Source organism: Lepisosteus oculatus, chromosome 9 (genome assembly GCF_040954835.1).
Source record: "Lepisosteus oculatus isolate fLepOcu1 chromosome 9, fLepOcu1.hap2, whole genome shotgun sequence".
In the NCBI taxonomy this organism is placed as follows: domain Eukaryota; kingdom Metazoa; phylum Chordata; class Actinopteri; order Semionotiformes; family Lepisosteidae; genus Lepisosteus; species Lepisosteus oculatus.
In genome coordinates this window covers 36285796-36301590 of record NC_090704.1, presented here as the reverse complement: position 1 = coordinate 36301590, position 15795 = coordinate 36285796, and the positions used below count along the sequence as shown (strand labels likewise).

The following is a 15795-nucleotide window of genomic DNA, read 5'->3' as shown; positions in this document are numbered from 1 at the left end:
CATCATTTCATCCAATCTGCGTGTGAGTCTCCACACCTTCATCCAATCGGCGAAAGACTAATGCGAAGAAAAAAACTTTTGATACGACGTCATTGGATCTATAAATGGCAAAAGTGAAGGAGGGGGGTAGGACAGTGTTGTGAACCGTGGGGTGGGAGAGTTTCGGTGGAGCTTTTGGAGTAATTCCCCAGCACAGACGTCGCGGATCGTACAGCGAAAAGGTACAGTTTTTTCAGTATTTTTTTTAAAAAGCTATTTTGATATCGATATGTTGCTGTCGAGAAGGTCGTTGTTCCCCGTAGTTAATATTGGGGTGATATCTCCATTACCTGGCTGTACCCCGGTCCCTCGTTCTCTTTCGGCCTCCACAAGGTGGTAGGGAGCGAGGCTTTGACCAACGGTCTTTGGCCTCATAACGCAGGAGGAGGGACGGTGGTCTATGCCCGGAGCCTGAAGTGTATCGCCGCTTGCTGGCTCAAGGTCTGCACGATAATGAGGAGTTACCGTGGGGGGGGAATCGATGTTTTAAGCGAGTCGGTTAGGGAGACTTGCAGGAATAAAGCTCTTCAGGCGAGGATAGGGAGAGACAAAAGACCGCAGTACGATTATGTAAGCGGGCGGTCTCGGCAGCTAGGCCTGGCGGGGATGTGGGCTGTTCGAGCGCGCTGCCTCCCAGCGGTCACGACCGCCTGCCGGGGCCGCAGCCCGCTCCGCCGTGGGGGGCGGACGACGACTTCACGTTTTACAGCTGTTGCGATTCGAGCTCATGTTGCACTCGTTTGAAAGAATCCATTTTAGAAGAGCCAGTTCCGCGCCGAGCTCTCCCTGGGGAGACGGGGGAGCTAGCCGTTTTTGTATGCCCCCCCCCCGGTTCGGTGGCTTTGAAAACTGCTGCTCGTTTTTGTTTTTTAAATCGTGTCAAACCGGGGATGCCTGCATGGGTCGCGGGAGACTCTGTTGTGACCTGTTGTAACGTTCGCGTTTCCAGGTGAGTGAAGATGGCCCGTACTAAGCAGACCGCCCGTAAATCCACCGGAGGGAAGGCGCCGAGGAAACAGTTGGCCACCAAGGCCGCTAGGAAGAGTGCGCCCTCTACTGGCGGAGTGAAGAAACCCCATCGTTACAGGTAAAACTTCCACACACCACACACCCAGTATTATTAAAATGGTTATACAGGTTTTTTTTACTTTACCTCAGGTTTTGTGAACTGATGTTAGTTTGTTTGAAATGGGAGGTAAATATCTGTTATGCTGCCTGTCAGCCATATTGAGATTAGTGGTTGTGCTCTGTTTGTTATTTCATCTTTTAAAAACACCACTGCTGCTAAGTCAGTAATTGCCAGCCCCAAAGGAATTGCTAAACACTTTTTATAGGGAACCGAAAAATTGGCCCTCCAGGACAGTCCCTCTGGATGTAAATTCAGGCAGATGCTGAAACTACCAGGCATGTGGGTTGGCTTTGTGCCTGACTGAGGAAGAGTTAATTCTAGGATTTGGTTTTTGACTTGGACTGACTGCCATTTCTGTGGAAGCCCAGCTTCTGTGCCAATTTTTTCCCCCATTTCTGCCCAGGCCAGGAACCGTGGCTCTGAGAGAGATCCGCCGTTACCAGAAATCCACTGAGCTGCTGATCCGCAAACTGCCTTTCCAGCGTCTGGTGAGAGAAATTGCTCAGGACTTCAAGACTGACCTGCGCTTCCAAAGTGCTGCCATTGGTGCCCTGCAGGTAGGGTTTGTGACTAGATTTGGTAGTGATGGGGGGGGGGGGGGAGCCTTCAGAAGTTTAGGGTGCATTATTGCCATCTTTTAAAGGCCAGTTTATCAATACTGACAACAGTTGCCAGTTATTTTATTGAGGAGCAGGTTTAAGATGCTGGCGTATTCACATTTTAACTAGTAGCAAGGAGACCTCTGCTTGTCAATAAGTGTGCTTTGAGATATTGTTAACCCTGCCCTTGGGTAGACATCTTTTAAAAGGTTCCCCTTGTTGTAGCTGTTAATTGGCATTAACTTTTTGCGTTTTGCAGGAGGCCAGTGAGGCATACCTGGTGGGTCTGTTTGAGGATACCAACCTGTGTGCCATCCATGCCAAGAGGGTCACCATCATGCCCAAAGACATCCAGCTGGCCCGCAGGATAAGGGGCGAGAGGGCTTAGAGAAGAGCCTCATGCCTAGCCTCTGAAACATGTATCATACCTTATTTACCACTTTTTGTGGACACTTATTTTATCCTTCCAGTTTTTAAGGTGTAATTTAAGATTTTTACTAATTGTCAAGTCATTCCACAAATCTAACTCAGGATGAGAGCGTACAGCCTGTGGCTCTGGCACTAGTGGGGATATCTTGGAGTGGGGAGTATGCTGCATTCTCGCCTAAGACCAGTGAGATGACTTTCCACATCTGCCTTCTGGGCAGATTGGTTCCTGTGATGTTTAGGTCAGTGTGGCAGCATATCCTGCTCACTTAAAGAGAATATGGCAGCTACAGTTGGTTATATAAGTTCCAACATGTAACACTAATTGGCATGTAAATGTTTCAGTTGACTGGGTATTTGTATTGCAGAACCATGCTATTATTTTTGTAGTTCAGTTATTTTCCTATGAAACTGCTTTGATTGTGAAGCAGAGGGCTTGGTTTATCTTTTGGGTTTTCCTTGTAAGCTGTAGTATTGCAGTTACCCTGGCTCAGGAGTGCCACTGTGTTAACTGCTCAAGAACCAGCAGTTCTAGCCCCACAACTCATGAGCCCACTTGTGCCCTGAGCTCTATTGGGTTCTTGGTGTTCTGATCTTGGTAACAGGCTGGAAGTCTTCATATGCAATACAGGCAGCATTGATGTCATGGAGGGGCTCCCAGATCTGGGGATCGACCCCCCAGCTGTTTTTTTTTTTTTTTTTTTTGTTGCAGCTGAGCTGTTGGATCATGTCAAGCCTACAGCAAAATTGGCAGAATTTGTATTTTTGGTATTAAAGAAGTTTTGGCTGTTGCCTTTTTTTCATCTGTTGAGTTTAATATGCAACTCATAAGTTATGTTGATTTTAAAACATTGCAAAGTTTCCAATGTGGCAACTTCCTCTATCTTAAGAGCTTGGTAGGAATTGAGTACTGCTGGTGTGTGGTGGGTGCTGTCGGCACATGCTGGATCTTCTAATCCCCGATGGCTGAGCTCCTTTCACTTGCAATAATCCCACTCTGACCAGTTAGTTCCTCCCTGTACAGAATGGGAGACTGGTTACTTGTGTCACTGAGATGGTTATTGTGTGCGAGCAGGCACCTTGAATAGTCCAGCCTGCTTTTTGTATTCTTTTTTTTTTTTATGTAAACCTTGGCAGCTACAGTTTAACACTATTTATGATGTTCTGTTGTCACATTGTAGTAGTCTTTGTATTAAATGACTTTGCGAATTTTGGTGTCTTTCTGCTTTTTCTTGGAGTAACACCTAATTAGTTTGAAGTCAAACTGTGGTTTCACAATCGCAGTTGATGTTGCTGGCATTTGGACCATTTTCTGGGAATTGCTCTGGTCTTGTTTCCTTGTACCAATATGGCTTCCCTTGCCATTTCTCTGGTATACATGGTTTGCAGTATAGTAGCTTTAATGTTATGGCTATCTGAAATATTCTGGGGAAAACCTTTAACTACTTCATCCAGTTCATGGGCACAGGGAGCTGGAACTTTTCCCAGAAGGGTGAGTAAGCCCTAGACACGATGCCAGCCCATTGCAGGGCATACAGCGAGAGACGGCGGGCCAGTCTTCCACACAAGCCAGTTCACCTACGGGTCTGTTTTGGAATGTGGGAGGAAGCTGATGCACTTGGATGAGACATAGGCAAATGTAGGAACTCCACACACACACACACACACTGCCTCTGCTCTAGAATTGAACTGTGGTTTCCAGTAGTGCAAGGGAGCAAAAGTGACCACTTCACCACAGTTCAAAGGTCCAAGATGGGCTGAGTGGTCTCTGATGGGATGTCCCCGTGTTTTAATCTTGACCTTAACTCTACATTTAAAGTAATGGCACAATATCAGGAATAACAACAAAGCAGGTAATGTCTGCAAAACACAAATTCTAGAATCCTGTTTTGCCTAGGGTCAAATTTATCCTTAAGATCATATTCTTTTTCCAAAACCAATGTTATTTCAAATTGCAACAAGCTTTGTTTATGCTGAACGCGCAGTAGCATATTCGATAAATGACATTTTCCTACAAAACAGGCTAAAACGCAGACGCTGGCCCATTATGACGTTTAGAAGTGTGGGTACTGTGACGTCAGCCTGTAAAAGTGATCACGTGTGGACAATTTCATAGTTTTGACAAGACTATAACTAAGGATACGTCTGACAGACATGGAGGGGAAGTTCAACAAAAAATCAATTTCAACTACTGGGGTAAGTAATTTTACCTTATCCATCGTTTTCCATAACGGTCTAGAATTAATCAAATACGAGGTTGTAGCATTTTGAAACGATCCCTGCATAAGCGGAGCACAATTTGGAGATGTTAATTACCCTCTAAGCGGGTTTTTGAAATGGGGAAGGGAACCGGAGTACCCAACAGGTCCATGGGCAGAGAATGGAAACTCCACTCTGTATCTCCCGGGAAATAAACGAAACCAGGACCGAAGAGCAAGACGCCACTTAGTGACCTTATGAATCAACATCCATATAAGTGACCAATACAAGCTGTCAAAAGTTAATAGCACATACATTTGAACAAAAGATGTGTTGTATCGGGTTTTAACCTCTGGTGCAATTGCTTCAAAGTCAAAAGCGCCGCTCAATCTGTTAACTTTTTGTTTTTAATGAACACGAGTTGATTTGCGACAGTGAACTACTCGGGACATTGTGAAGTAAACCATATTTTTTAAAACAACAGCCAACAGTCTAACAAATACAGTTAAACCAATGCACAGCTTATTCTTAATTTCTATGTATCTTAAGCAAAAAAATTTTAGAAAATGCTTAATGCAACTGATAATTGAGAAAAATGACTGTTTCCCATAGCCTGTCAATAGCACTAAACTAGATATAAATGGGAGACGTTGCATTGGAGTTCAAGGTATCAAGAAGGTATCTAACTTTGTACCGTATATTACCCAGATATACAAAATGAACATAAATAGGCTACAAACAAAAGGTCTTTTAAGAAATCTAGCTTGGTAGTGAGTTGATAAGATCCTCATCCAAGAGTCCCCATTACCTGTAAAGCGCTTTGACTGGAGTGTCCAGAAAAGCTCTATATAAGTGTAAGCAATTATTATTATTATTATTATTATTTTATTATAATTACATTGAATGCACACCGTATATTGAATACAGATAGCGTATATTACACACATACCACAAGTGTTGCAACAAGTAAAGATGTCTGTGGAGTTTTGCTTTGATCGCTTGTTTTTTGAAAATTGGAGGCGTAACTTCGATATTTGTCGGACTTCAATACGTGTTTCCAAACCTGCTGTGATTTGACTTTCAAGCTAAAGTGCAGGGCGAGCTGAGCTGTTAATAGATTTTTGTTCCTTGTCCTGAGTCAGAAACTGGAAACGACAGAACAGTCAGAACATTGAAAATACACGGTATACGACGGTCCGTACAAATACTATGATTTCCCTTACGAATCTTTATTTGGACCGCATAAAACCTGTGACTACCCTCTTGTACGGAACAGTGAAATTATCTTCCAACAATACATTTTCAGAGAAAGAAAAATGTTTTTGCAGCACACGGAAATTTAATATTGGCCTCTGCATTAATCATTTACTCAAAGGTATTCTAAATTGCACACATTCTGCATCATAGCTGCTACTGGACTCTTAGCACTACATTACAGTTACAGCACTACAAAGGTTGAACCATAGAGGGTGGTTCAGTGGAAATGAATGAGTAAAACCTCTGTTAAAATGCAAAGTTTAAAGAGACCCTGTGACTTTACATTTACCGGTGCTTACAATTATTATAAAATGCGCATTTCGCAGACCTAAAACTAAAATCTTCTCTGAAAGAGTACACACTGTAGATGAAGTCAATGTGCCCCATCTGCCTCACTACAGTTCTCTGCCTCACTACTTCTGCATTTGAACAGTTAGAAGTGAGTTTTCTTACTGTCCAGGCTAACACTGAACACTGGGGTAGAGACGTTAGTGTGAGAGAGGAAGGGATCAGGATTGTTACCCACCGAGAGAGGAAAAAGACACAGACCTGGGCAGAGGATGAGAAATTCCTTGCGGATATGGAGCAGCTATTGGAAGAGGTGAGAGGACTCTCTCTTCCTGGTGAGCACACTGCAGCCATTGTACTGTTACTATTGTGAAGACATGCCACACTATTTGCATTATTCTTACAAAAAGCCGCCCAGGGCCAGAACTATACTATCCCAGAGTTCCCTGCGGGTCTGTTAGTGGCATGATGTTGCCTAAGGCAGGGCTTCACCTACGACTTGACAGTTAAAGAACAGCACCACAGGAATGTGTTGAATTGGAAATCCTGATAAATGTATCATTAACACAGAGCATCATTAAAAAGAAACCAGAAACATAGAAAGAAACAATACACCAGCAAATACTTCAGCATCCAATATTAAGAAATGCTCCCTAGTGCCATGAAGAAAGAAAATACTAACAATAGGCAAGTTTCTCACATTGACTTTTCCAATTTTCTCTGGCAATTTTGTTTATGTAACATCATATGGGAAATCCTTGCTAAAAGACATAAAACAACACAGAACCTCAATTTAGACACTTAGAGTCAGAAATCCTGGTAAATGTTCTATGTTGTGTCCGGTTACCCACAAGTTGTACCATTACAATGGAAACATCTTAGCAAGGCTTCTTACTCTGTGACCTGTTTACCAACCTGGCATGAAATCAAAATGGAATTCATGGAAATGGGATTGCTCGTGACAGTGATAGCCAGAACTCAAAATTCACAAATACTCATGTTTTCTTTACCTCCTTGGCTGTAGAAAACATGGAAAAATCCCCACCCCAGCCAATTAGCCTTGCCCCCACAATAACCCAGTAATCAGTTTAATTAAGGCCATGAGAGCCCAAATAAGAACATAAGAATGGTTATGAGAGGAGGCCATGTGGCCCATCTAACTTCTTTGGTAGTTAGTAGATAATCTATTTCAAGGATCTCATGCAGCTGTCTAAAAGAAACTAGGGTATCATCTTCACCAACATGGCTGAGTAGCTTTTCCCATACTCCCCAACCCTTTGAGTAAAGAAATAGTCTTGGTATTAAATGCGTGATGATGAAACCCTATGGCTCTGTAGGGATCAGATCCACAGCCCTTTTCTGACTGACCCTACAAAGCAATGGCCAGTTCCACAGAGCTTACTCAACCAAAAGGACAGTTTTCTTTCCAAGTCTTAAAGAACTATAAACATTCAGGAGACCAAGCAAAGCTGCTTGTCTGTAGGACACCACTGCTGTATAAAGGCTTAGGCTGACAGCAGACATCACTGAAAAAATGCAAGATACATCCATCCATCCATTTTGTAACTGCTTCATCCAATACAGGCTTGCGGTTAGCCGGAGTGTATGAAATAATGGGCACAAGGCAGGGTACACCCCGAACGGATCAGTCCATCACAGAAACACTGACCCTCATTCTCTAAATTCAGTTGCGCCTTCTAGTTAAATATGCCACATTTCTTCTTTACACTTTTCAGGTTATTGTACTCTAAGAATGAAAAAACTCTTGTTTTTAGAAAAAGTACTAAAGTACAAATGTCTCAGCATCCGGTATTAAGAAATGCTCCCCAGTGCCATGAAGAAAACAATATTGACAGTAGACAAATTTCTGACATTGGCATCAAAGCTAAGAACAAAGAAACATTATCATGGTCATAGCATTTGAGTGTTGATGTACCTGCGTTAATAATACGAACATACATGGATAATTTGCTCATCCCCTACAAGTGCTGGATTTTGGATTAATCTTTTTTCTCAGGGATCAGAGTAGATTGAGGAAGTGTATTTTGTCACTGTCCAGGCAGATGCTTTAGTGAAAAGAGAGCAGAGGGCCGCAGATGCCAGAGATGGTATTGCCCTGCGCAGCAAAAGGACAGCAGCACAGAGAAAGAGAGAGAACGAGGAATTCCTCAAAGAGCTGGATCAGCTGCTGGATGAGGTGAACAGCAAAACATAAGGTTACAAATGGCCCCCATCTAGGGCCATCGGGCTGTTTGTGGCTGATTCTGGCCAATTCTTGTAGGAAACCACGGCAGCGGTTTCAACAACATAACTGTGTAAAAATGTGATTCCTGATCTCAGTCTTAAAAGTGTTTTCCCTTAGTTTCCAATGGTGTCCTCTGACTTATGTTTCACTGATGATTATGAAAGGGTCGATTGAACTGATTTTGTCAAAGCCTATGAGAATTTCCAATATTTGATTCTTCAAGTCTTCTACTGGTTTTCTCAGATCAAGACTCTTTTATCCAGTATCTGAAAGGCATTCCTGTTAAGCTAGGAAATATATTATGTGACTCTTCTTTGGAGTAGAATTCCTTGTTATTTATAGAGGATGCAAAACATAAAAAAGAAGGGTACACACTCATAGCTTTGTTAGAATTTAGTAAATCCTGTCAATGTTTAATGCACAAAAATGCCTTCTTGAAGCATGGCCATTCTAATTAGATTCTTTCCCAAAAGTTGAGAATTAAATGTCATTTGATTTTTACCACAAATTTAAGCAAAGCCTAGAGGTCTTGATGCTTTATTAACTGCTGACAGTTTATCAAGTGCTGCTAGAAAATATGCAGATCATACAAGTATTGGACCTCTGTTGAGGCAAGCGTTTATGTCCTGAACTAAAGTTTTTTTATAATGAAACATTAGCAGAGCTGTTTGATTTTATAATGTAGTTGAGGTTCACATTTCAACTGTTTCAATCAACATACATTGGAGAGCACCTTATTAACCCTGTATGTTTTTGTTCCTTTTTGAAATATTTAGTTGACTAACAATACAAATTACGTATTGGCGCCTTTAAACTAAGTCCCTTCAAAGGTTTGGATTTGATATTTTGTGGTCTAAATTAATTTTGACATAATTAATGTGACTCACTTAACTGAGAGAATGGCAGTCAAGCCGTGAAGATAGAGTAAGCATCCCCAACCCCCCTCATTAATTTGAGGATTGAGCTAGGGAGATGCTAAAAAGGTGTAGATGGGGAAGTAAGGGGAATGCAAAAGAGATACGCAAAGGGAGACCTGGGTGTGACTTATATATGTAGGCAAGCTGACATGTGACATGTGCAAGATTAGGATTTAACCTTCCTCCCAAACATTGGTTATGAATTTCATTAAGGTACAGCACTGGTGTCGCAGAATGATGTAAAACCTCAGACGTACATGTTGCTCATGGTTAAAAAAGTGCCCCTTTATTCTTTCATCTGATTTAAATACTGCATTACACAACTGCTGTTTTTCCATTTACCATAAGCATGTACTGTATACAATCCCATTAATAATTAATAATAATAAGTGCAGGCACAGATCACTATTCTGATTTCCTGTAGTGACAGGACTTTGAGTTGTTATGTGTCAAGGATTAGATTTTGAAAATGGATTGAAATTATAGGAATGTATTTGTGTGTTTTCTCTATGCAGCTTGATGAAGACCCCTGGGATGAAGGTGGCAGCCCCAGCAAGGATGGAAGTAGGGCTGCTCCTCAGATGAAGGAAACCGCAATGACAGATGACACAGATGACACAAATGACACAGACCAAGACCTTGAGAAGCTAATGGACGAAATTGAGAGGACTTATGGCCAACCTGCCCCGCTGTCCGAACCTGACAGCAATGACCATGAGAACAGAAAGCAAGAATATCCAAGCAACTGCTCTAGACCAGAAAGCAAGGGCAACAGCACTGAGGCTGACCACATAGGAGAGGATGACACTGAAGGACTGGTCAGTGCTGAAGCTTAGCAGGAACTTCAGTCCAAAGCTCAAGACCTAGAACAGTAATGGACATCTTTGAATTCTACAGCAAGGACGATCGACTTTCACAAACAATTCTCTCAATGCATACAGAAAGGGGAAAGGGAGCTTTCTCTGTATAGATAAGCATCCGAGCAGCCATTCAATACTGTGTGTGTTTGTGGAACACTAACTTTGCACAAGAAGCAATTAAAATTTGGCGAAATTACTTTTCACAGTAGTTCTTTCATGATTAGTGATTTACAGGACCTTCAGGGTTCAGCTTGATCTCTAACACCCCATCTACAGTCTAGTGCTCTGCAGTTGCTCATTTTCACTGCTGCTCGTTACTGTAATGGCTCAGGTGTATAACACAGTACAGCCATTCTAGACCCACGGGGAAAAGTTTTTCTGCTGGATCAGCTTTATAACAACAACACTTTTTCATAAAGTTAATGGAGACACAACTCCTTTAGTGACAGAATCAGGTCCCTAGAAGTGCAGTAATTGGTGAAGCAAAGATGAGCGGTATCTGAAACCTTATATTGCCTGTGGATTAATTTATAAGAATCTGTTTCTAAGACCGGTGTCTCTCTGTGACAAAATACATTGACAGTTTCAGAATTTTGCAACTTTCAAACTAGGTGCAAAGTTGTGAACTTTGTGAAAGTATGGCCGCCATGTTGACGCAAATAATAGGTTTCACCACACAAGAGTGAGAATTTGCACAAATTGTGAAATAAAAGTGGCCCTTCCTGCTCACTAGTCACTGTAAGCAGATGAAAAACAGTCTTCTCAGAAAATGAATCCTTCTTTGTCTTTTTGAATTTGCATACATTTTTTAAAGGATGTCTCACTGTCGAGCATTTGATTGTTCAGAACACAGTGGTAGCACACAAAACAGAGGATCAGCAGCAAATCAAACGGTTTGCTTTCCAAGGGATATTAAACTAGGCAAGAGATGGGTAATAAACACTGATGTTGGTCCCGCTGACAAATTTCTGGTTGAGATTTAATAAGTACGATCAAATAAGTACAGGTTGTGCACAGACATTTCACCCCAGAAGTGTTCCAACATGATCTGCATGCAGAGCTAACAACTAATTAGCATTTGTCTCCAAAACCATCTCAAAGTAAATATGGTAAATTCAATTCAATTGTACTTAGTCAAATCAGCTGTTCAGGCAACGACATGGACTATGGTAAGTCCTCCAATAATATAAGCCCTGTTCAAAATTTTCTTTAACGTATGATTTACCACAAAATAACCACCAATGTAAATGAGTGAATAGTGAATGCAAAACTTGAAAATTGATATATGAGTGTGTTTTTGTTAGTTGGCTTTTTTCCAATACTTTGATAATATCTGAAAAAACATGTTGCTTTGTCTGTGTTAGTTTCATGAACATTTTAAAAATTAATATAGTAGCAAAGTTTTCTTGGTCTAAAGCATATTTACAATATAATGGTGCTGCTTTCGCATCACTGGTAGTTTTGTTCTGAATGACAGACAATGATGGCAATATGGCACTACGTATATATTGAAACTCCGTCTTTTTTTGTGATGTAAATTGAAAGTGGTACACATTCTAGTGTCCTTGGTGGATTCATTGTGGTTTGAAATGGACTCATCATTGCCGATTCATTATAAACCTAAAATGTAAAAACTGTGTTGCAGTTCACTCTAAGATGCAGAGTCAATGAACTTCAGCCAAAGAAGAATAGAGTCTGTTGTAGCACAACAATGCCTCTGTATCTAGGACAGAACTCAAGTCCAATGAGAACACAGTCTGGAGTAACACTACAGTGATCCTGTAAGAAGGAAATCGAGTGTGATGAGAATACAGCCTGGAGCAATACTGTGGTAAACTGTTTTTAAGAGAGAATTCCACCCCTAGCCAGAGTTCATGGGTATGCTAGACATTAAAATGGCTATTAATAGCAGACAAATCAATCCTTCAATCCTTTGAATAAAGAACATATACTGACTGGCATTGATAAGGGAAAATATTTTTTTGGTTCCAATACTAATCTGTTGCTTTTTTATTGCCTCTCTGTATAGTTTAGTTTGTTCTATCTTTATTAATATGTTTGAGCTTTGCTGTTTTGGTACATGTACATTTCTATGGATGAATTAACATGTACGACTACATAATTTGAGTGCATTAAACCCATTTACTGGCTTGTTTTTGTTCCACAATTTTGTCAGCTCAAACTGCATTTTAATAAGAAACAGTTAAGGCATAGCTCTGTTATAGTCCCTGGAGTTTTCTGTTTAAAAGTAACATCTTCCCTAAATGCACATGCTGTTATAAACAGAAAGACCTCTTGCACACAGTGTTACACCAACATGTTACAGAAACAGGTCAACAAAAAGGAGCTACATGGATAATGGGCCAAATGCTTTTCTAATATTAATTACACAAACATCTTCTTATACTGTATACAGCTAGGACCTTTACTACTTTACTGGTTCTTAAGAAAATTATGGATTGAGTATCATTACTCTCTTATGAAAACGTGCTTCTATCCAATTTTGTTATATATATATAACCATGCTCAGTGCAGCCTATTTGGAATCTCCTGTTAAATACCGCAATACCCATCCCAACTCAGTGTCATCATTTGTGTACATGCTTAGGCAATGATGATCTCCAAATAAGTGTCAAGGTAAGCAATCATACTCCCACAAACCAAAAATACTGCAAAAGTTAAACCATCAAAAGCAAGACCTAGCCAACATCTCAAAACAACACACCAGGTGAAGCAAATTATTAATTTAGGCTGAGAAAAGATACAATTGGAATTTAAAATGTCCCTTTTTTGCATCAACTTTAGTTTAAGTTTATATAGCTGGGGTTGCTGGAGTAATCTTGGTAAAGTACCTTGTTCAAGGGCACAGAAATGGTAACCCCACCTGGAATATGAATGCACAACACTTTAGGTTGAAGTCCAGACCCCAAACCACTACTCCATCCTCCCACCTGAAATTCAGCCAAGGTATGTCGGATATCACCCCTGCTTTTCTTGCTGTAATGAATTATTGAAAATAAAAAGGGGGGTTTTGAGACCAAATTTAGAAGAGATCAAGATACCTGTTTAATTTGTAGAAGCATTTATAACCAAACACTCAGTGACAGTATTTAGAAAATGCACCTTCTGCTGTGATGTAAAGTCCATATACAGCCACCACCCCCAAAATGAGATGGAACAATCCAAGGGCACCCAGGCTTAGTGTCGATCAGCTTATCTGAGGCTGGTTGTACATTTGGTTAAAGAATTTCATGGTTTTCAGTGGATATTTCAAAACAAGAGGACAAATGAATATCTCATGTTGACTCACAGACAAGAGTTGCTGAAAGTTGCAATTTTACTGCATCTTGGGTAAAATGTCTCTGATGTTCTATACTCTGATGTTTTTAAGAACAGTACCCTGTGAAGATTAATAATAACCACCATTAATCAACACCTTAGACATTTAATTTGTTAAATATAACTGACTGAGGGAAACAGTGAGGATTGTGGAAGCCTTTATCTCCTTGTGACTTTTGATGTCACTACAAAACCTACAGGAAAAAAAACGTAAGGGTAGATCTTGGTTCTCCACAGAATCTCATTTTCTTCAGGTGGTTCCAGCAGATCGATCAACAAAACATTATGAAAGAAGAAAGGCTAGTGATTAGACTTCACTGGCTTGTTAGCTCCTTGGTCCGTATCATATTTTTAAGATTTGGGCCATTGAACTTCATTGGGCCAACCACAGAAGCCCACAGTGAAGCCTCCTATTTCAAGTCTGGCTTCAGTCACTGAGGCTAGCGCACTGGTTCTAGGTTCAGGCTCCATTACTCAAAGCTCAGCCCTGACGCTTTTTCACACACACACAGATCAGGAAAGTTAACTAATCAGAGAGAACATTTGTTTTAAATTTTCCTGTCTCCATTTAGAGCTACCATGTAATATTTAATTCCCAGTTCCTACAAAACCCATAATTTTACCACAGGAACCAGGAGAGGTGAAGACAATGTACACATTTTCCATAACACACATGGTCAGGCCATTTGGTGTCTTTTGCACAGGAAGCAAAAGACCAGAGAGAGACCAGGTTGGACTGGATTTGAGGACCCAGGGCCACTGTCATCTGGCCAAAGTCATTGTCATGCCTGTCATCTGCACTGTAGTGCGCTGGACCAGCAGTGTGTTGTGATGGATTGCTCTCACACAAACCACTCTGTGTGCTTGAAACCTGCAGCTGAAAAAATAAAGAATACAGAAAAATGTTTTAAAAGTCTGACAAAAGTGCAAAAATGCTACAGTGTCTTAGGAATGGTGATCAATAAATTCTGTGCTTACAAAAGGATGTATGTGCCATACTCTTACATAGGCAAATCAAATGTTGCTCTCAGATGCAAATACTTAAATTCTTATGCACCAGGCTAAGTCAGAAAAGGCTAGATGGCGTGTTTGTACTTTGTAGTAAGACTGTAATGAGTGATGATGGTAAATTTCGGGTTGCCAATAAGTGTGAGAGTTCTCTGTGTAAAACTAAAATATTTAAATCATGCTGTGTGGTGAAGCTAGGTGAGAATTATTTAGTCAGTGGGGAAAAGAAGTTAAATCATAGTGAAGCTATGTGAACATAGTGAACATTCAGATGATCAGATAAAAAGCACTTTTTATACAGCATTTTCTCCAACTATACTTACTCAAGACTGCAAACAGACGACATCCCACAATCTCTCTTTGTCTTGACAGCTTACAAAATATTATCAGTGCATAGCCTGACCCTGTTGCCTACAGATTCTTCGTTTCTAATACTTTTGCATTTTTAACACATATTGCTTTATAATACAGAGCCACGCTTGTTATGGTTTACCATACTGTATCTTGTAGTTTGGTTTTTCAATGAACAGGTTTTACTATATTTTTATTATTTCTCTGAGGTTTCTTAATGCTCCACTGAATATAAGGCAAGGAAAGACATTGGGTTGAAGATACAAAGAAAAAATGCAATAACAACTTAGTTTTGTAAAAGCAATGTAAATTTGCAGTAAATGTAGTAAAACGTACAAAATAGTATGGCAGGCTTACAATGGTACACTGGTAGAAGGTTAGACTAGCACTCACCAATTCTATTTACAATCTCCTCGCACTCCTGGGCAGAGCTGGCCCGCATCACCACACAGCTGAAAGAGCAGGCCTCTGGGGTCTCTGGGCAATCTCTGCAACACAGCCAATCGCAGAACTGAGCTGCCACGGGCTGAAGCCAATTGCAACATGTGCCTGCACCTGCTTTCAACCAATCACAAATGTGTGCTACTACTGCAGCCTGCTGGCCACACTTCAGGACAACCACACAGACAGAAACAGCACTTGCATCACTGTGTGGGATTCCTTCAGATCCCTTTCTAAAGGGAGATTTGGAAAGTCAAATTCACAGTGAAGCACAGTGGAAAACTGAGGTACAATTCAGTAGTGTAGTATGTGAGATGTTCCAAATGCTTGTGTTCTAAGACCCTTTGTATCTCTGCCTGTCTGTAGACACTAATAAAGACTGATACAAATAAGAACGTATCCACGCTGCCTCAAAAGAAAAGGAGTATTGGTTCCAGGAACGCACAATACACATTCCTGTAACAAAGCTGAATAGTGACATAAAAAATGGCCAACAACTGAATTGCTAGCAGGAGACTTAAAGTTTACAATCGAAAGGTGAATTTGTGTATGTTACATATAGTTCCTCACACTTATACATTCTACATCAGGGGTCCCCAATGATGTGTCCAAGGTCACAAATCCTTGAGACACTCCAGGGGTCCCTAGATACCCAGGAAAATTGGTTACCCCAAGATTTAGTATGAATGGATTTTAG

At 40.8% G+C, this 15795-nt stretch overlaps 3 protein-coding genes across 4 annotated transcripts in view; 2 read left to right on the top strand and 1 right to left on the bottom strand.

Moving 5' to 3' along the window:
- The first annotated feature begins 113 nt into the window (after positions 1-113).
- Positions 114-3402, top strand: LOC102697170 (histone H3.3A). The gene is made up of 4 exons (XM_006635103.3): positions 114-221; positions 989-1126; positions 1572-1725; positions 2027-3402. The coding sequence occupies exons 2-4, from the start codon at positions 999-1001 to the stop codon at positions 2153-2155; spliced, it is 411 nt and encodes a 136-aa protein (XP_006635166.1). The 5' UTR covers positions 114-221; positions 989-998; the 3' UTR covers positions 2156-3402.
- An 881-nt stretch (positions 3403-4283) lies between these two features.
- LOC107078490 (uncharacterized) lies at positions 4284-10155 on the top strand. 2 transcript variants are annotated; one of them, XM_015356087.2, is made up of 4 exons: positions 4284-4389; positions 6110-6250; positions 7997-8134; positions 9615-10155. In XM_015356087.2, the coding sequence occupies exons 1-4, from the start codon at positions 4348-4350 to the stop codon at positions 9933-9935; spliced, it is 642 nt and encodes a 213-aa protein (XP_015211573.1). In that variant the 5' UTR covers positions 4284-4347; the 3' UTR covers positions 9936-10155. The 2 variants fall into 2 exon arrangements, with proteins under 2 accessions (XP_015211573.1, XP_015211572.1); XM_015356086.1 differs by having other exon boundaries at positions 4286-4389; positions 6083-6250.
- Positions 10156-12468: 2313 nt separating this feature from the next.
- The window catches only part of LOC107078489 (uncharacterized), a 29240-nt gene continuing 25913 nt past the window's right edge, over positions 12469-15795 (bottom strand). Inside the window, exons 16-17 of the mRNA XM_015356079.2 lie at positions 15051-15145; positions 12469-14175 (exon numbers count right to left, since the gene is read on the bottom strand). Of these exons, the coding sequence (XP_015211565.2) occupies positions 14141-14175; positions 15051-15145 (130 nt within the window). The 3' untranslated portion in view covers positions 12469-14140. The remainder of the gene's footprint in view (positions 14176-15050; positions 15146-15795) is intronic.